General features: G+C 32.5%; 1 protein-coding gene across 1 annotated transcript; it reads right to left on the bottom strand.

Moving 5' to 3' along the window:
- Positions 1-2,693: 2,693 nt before the first annotated feature.
- Positions 2,694-3,648, bottom strand: LOC125193594 (protein CREG1-like). The gene is made up of 2 exons (XM_048091425.1): positions 3,113-3,648; positions 2,694-3,041 (listed from the first exon to the last, which is right to left on the bottom strand). The coding sequence occupies exons 1-2, from the start codon at positions 3,476-3,478 to the stop codon at positions 2,844-2,846; spliced, it is 564 nt and encodes a 187-aa protein (XP_047947382.1). The 5' UTR covers positions 3,479-3,648; the 3' UTR covers positions 2,694-2,843.
- Between the last annotated feature and the right edge of the window lie 1,030 nt (positions 3,649-4,678).

The following is a 4,678-nucleotide window of genomic DNA, read 5'->3' as shown; positions in this document are numbered from 1 at the left end:
TTGGTGAACCATATTTATTACAACTATAATCATTGAATATTTTATTAGCTTATAGTTTGTGTCCTACAATTTTAACGTCGTTTGACCATTCTAGTAGTACTAGTATTTAGGTAATTTTTAAAAAAATTGTATTATTCCTATTTGTTTATATATTAATACTAGAATATTTTATTAAAGCATATATTTATTTTATTTATTTTATTTATTATTATTATTACCTTTAAATTATTTTCTTGTTTTTTCAATTTATTGATATGGTATTTTCATAAACAGTTATTTATCATACTACAATATTTGAATTTGTTCGTAATTTTACACTTGCTCATAAACATAGTATTCCATTATTTATAAGTAGATATTATTATAATATCTCTTAAATTATTAACTACGGAGTAAATTTTAAAAATGCAATACAGTAGATATTTGTCCCGTCTATGATATGGAATGAACACGTGTCGATTCAATGTGTTTTGCATCATCGATGTCAATCGTCCTTCATCGTTCTACAGTTTTCGTATACTTGCTTTTTCTTGTAATTTTAGAAACTCTATTCATGCTCACAAACCACAACGTGATTCATCAATTTATTAAATACGCAATTACTGTTATTTGATTTGTTACCTAATTAAGTTAGAAGACTCCTATTGCAAATATTTGTTCGATGATGGAAAAAATTCATCGTCAGTTATAATGAAATTCAAGTTAGAACCTTGTTAACTTAGAAACTTCTACTTTACCATTATCACTATATTTCTCTTAGTACACACATTAGCATAATTTTCAAAAACTACCTAATTCTCTTTTTATATTCCAAATGCAAAAGAATCACAATTAAAATGAAAATCATTAAGATTTATTTAACGGCCGTGATCAACACATCAATTACACACATCTAAGAATCTATAAAAAATTATACTTAGTACACACTGTTTTATTACAAGAGTAAGAGTAATGACTAATTAATGATACTTATTTAATTTGATTTTTTTCTGTTCTATATACTCCCTTCAAATCGAGCATAGGAATACATTATTAAATTAAGTTATTCCAATTTCAATGTCTCCTTCGATAAAGATATTTTGTCTATTAATTATTTTTTCATGCATTGTTGTACATGAATGCAAATCGCCTGAAACGAAAGGTTATGAAGGAAATGGTCCTCCGTTGCAATGTAAAAATATTGAATGTCCAACATTTACTATTATTCACACTGAAAAAGAATTTGAAATAAGAAATTATAGTCAAGCTTTATGGGTGACAGCTCCAAGCGTTGTATAATACTCAATTATGGGTGGTATTGCAAAAGCCGGAGACGTGTAAGTTTTTTTTTATGTCAATTACTTTTAGTTATTAGGATCAATAATTTCCTTGTATTTAAAAAAAATAGTTCAATTTAATATTTATTTTTAATATTCCATTCAATTGGTAACACATTGGATTTTGTTAATTTCTTAGATTTTTAAATTCACCCATTGTCCATTTTATAATTATTTGTGTCTTGTATGCAGTTTGTTCACGTACTTCGCTCACGGAAATGACCGGAAAGAGATTATTATCAATACAGACCCACTGCTGTTGTTGGATGTCGTGAATTCTACTTACACAATTTATTTTTATGTACCTAACAAGTATCAGAAGGTGGTCTTCCTAAACCTCTAACACAAGATGTGAAGCAAGTGAAACTGCCTAAATATAAATATGCTGTAGTTAGGAGGATCCACGGTGAAATTATAGAGGAAAGCGTACTAGCACAAGTTCATATACTTAAGAAACACTTGAAAAATAGTGCTTACAAACGGGCAGCGGATGGTGATCAATTTACACATGTTATGTATGATCAAGGCAATTGGGTACAAGGATATGAAATTCTTACTTGGTTCAACTAGTTATACAACTAAAACTTAAAATATAAGAGCCCAGTAAAAATAAAACGCAGAAATTCTATAATTGCAACTTTTAATTGAAGACATATTTATTTCAATACTCAATTCAACTAGTTATAACGGTTTCGCCCGTATATTGATTTGTCCATCCACCGGCAATGGTGATTTTTCTAGTCACACTCTCACATTCTCTCTCGGCTGAAATCCAATTTTGATTTCATCTTCAAATTTTTTTTATTCGCTTAGAATTTGCACAAAAAATTGTTCTGAGTTGATGTCAGATTGTTCAAATCTTTAAGTAATGATAATTAAGCTAAATTAATTAATAAATTTCATGTATTCCCAAATAATCACCAAATAAAACATGGACTTAGCTTACTTAATAAAAAAAATACACATATAATCTTTAAATACAAATAATTTATATATTAGCAATAAGGATATTATGGTAATTCTATAAAATAATTTTTTAGACTTATTAAACAACAAACATCATAAAAAACTGTATTTTAACTTGACCTGAAAACTCTATATTAAGTATGGAACCAAACAAGCCCTTAATATATTTAGTATGTCAACCGAATGTATATCATCAATTTTGACCCGTTTTCAAACACAGTTTTTTTACATGTCAGTATAGTTTATTTGGAACTTGTGCAGTCGTCAGTCAAGTCATTTGGAACTTGTTTTCAGTTTAAGGTTTACTTTTTTTAGTCAGTTTTCGATGAAATTAATTAAGATAATACTAGTATTTTAATTATTAGTGATAATTATTGTTTTGGAGTTAAAAAAAAAAAAAAAAAACTTGAAGATCATAACACGCATTAATTAATAATATAATACAAAACACACGGCTTAATATACAAACTAGGAGTACGGACTACTCCCTAAGATAGTGATTACTGATTAGAAACAAAAAAAAAGTAGTCCCTAAGATAGTGCAAGCTGCAAATACTCTCCTCAAGCCTCGAAATATTCCTCGACGGTGAGCTCCCGGGGCGGCGCCATCTTGTTGACGAGGAAGATCTCGTCAACAAGCAGCTTGTAGACAGCAAAGGTGCCGTTCATCTTCGGGAAGCCGGAGAAGGAGGGGTGGGCTTTGAATAAAGCCCGCTCCGCCTTGCGGCCCTCCTTGGAGTTTCCGGGAAGCTTGAGAAGCTAAAAAAAAAGAGAGAAGGTGAGTGAGAGAGAGAGAGAGAGAGAAACAAAAAGGAGAGAAGAGAAGGTACCTCGCCGGAGAGACTGATCTTTGCGCAGGAGGGATTCTGCGCCTCCTGGCCCCGGCAGCCGTCAAAGGATATCTCAGTGACGGTGAGGCTGGCTCGGGAGTCGGTCGGGACGACCATCCCGACCGGGTCGAGGGTGGAGAGGTAGAAGTAGGGGCTCCCCGTGCCTGCATCCGCGTAGGATGCAATGTACCCGTGGGGTACAAAGACCGGGGAGTTGGTCGAGATGACCCCCCACTTGCCCTGGTGGACGAGCCACCGGGCAAATCGGGGGACGTCATCGACGTCGGGGCGGTCATCGGCGGCGGCGAAGGAGGTGGTGCTTACAAGTAGCACCACCAAGAGCATGAGGATCTTCATAGGCGCCATTGGCAGAGAGCGAGAGCGATAGAGAGAGAGAGATAGTTAGAGAGTAAGGCGTAGCGTAGTGATGAAATGAATGGTAAATCTATCGTTTAATATACTAGTAATTGTTTAGGGTTTCAATCTATAGTTTAATAGTAAATCTTAACAAAAGAGACACCTGTTTTGATCAAGCTGCAAAATTTACGTTTGGTTATTGGACACGTGAACTCTTCTAAATTATAAGTAGTAATTGGACTCGTGAACGCTCATAAAATATAGCTAGTACGTTCTCTTTTATAGTAATCAGTCACATTAAATCATTTCTTCTTCTATCTTTGATGTACTGGACTACTATATCATATTTAATGCATATTTCAAATTTTGGTTCAATTAGGTCGTAGTCCATTCACGTTTTTATATTTTTGTAAATATTTTTGTTTATGTTTCCGAGACATTAAGGATTGGAACATCTACCAAATCTTCTCCGCCGGATCGTCCACAAAGTCTAGAGTTTTTATTTGTCACATGCTATATACTAGTATATGAAACTTTAATATTTTTGTCACTTAATAAAATACTTGGACACGTGAATAATGATAAGAAATTACTTTAGTATATGGAATGCACAATGACTAGATAATTATGGGATTCAATAATTTTTTAGAGAATGACTAGATAAAGACGTTCTGTTATGGATGACCAAATTTGCATAAATTCAATCACCCAACACAATTCTACTAAAATGTACACGTAAATTGCGATTAGGACTTTAACATTACAAATTTGAACTCAAAACAATTAGAATTTCAATCAATCTTTTTTGATAATATAGAGTTAAGATCGATATTAGTTTAAAAGTCGAAATTCATTTTCTCCAACTCGTACACTGGCAAAGGCTGACCCTTAATCACAACTTTGTTAAGAAGTAATTTATAATTAAATTCAACGTACGTGATTAACGAATCACACAACATTTATAATTTGCAAACATAGTAAGTGTACTAAACAAGAATTTTATTTGAAAGAAATAAAGAAAGCATGTTTAAGCTTGCCGTATATTAATTAAACACTATAAATTTAATATTTAATATTAAATCTTATCCTCGGCCTAACCCCTTACAAAAATGATTGAACGAGCTTAGAAATCCAATTTTAAGAGCGGATCCAAAGTGAGCTTACTAGTTTTAGAAATAAGAATGGGATGCAAGTTCACATCCATGATAA

This window comes from Salvia hispanica, chromosome 6 (genome assembly GCF_023119035.1).
Source record: "Salvia hispanica cultivar TCC Black 2014 chromosome 6, UniMelb_Shisp_WGS_1.0, whole genome shotgun sequence".
In the NCBI taxonomy this organism is placed as follows: domain Eukaryota; kingdom Viridiplantae; phylum Streptophyta; class Magnoliopsida; order Lamiales; family Lamiaceae; genus Salvia; species Salvia hispanica.
The sequence above is the reverse complement of the archived record's forward strand: the minus strand, read 5'-3'. Positions and strand labels throughout refer to the sequence as shown.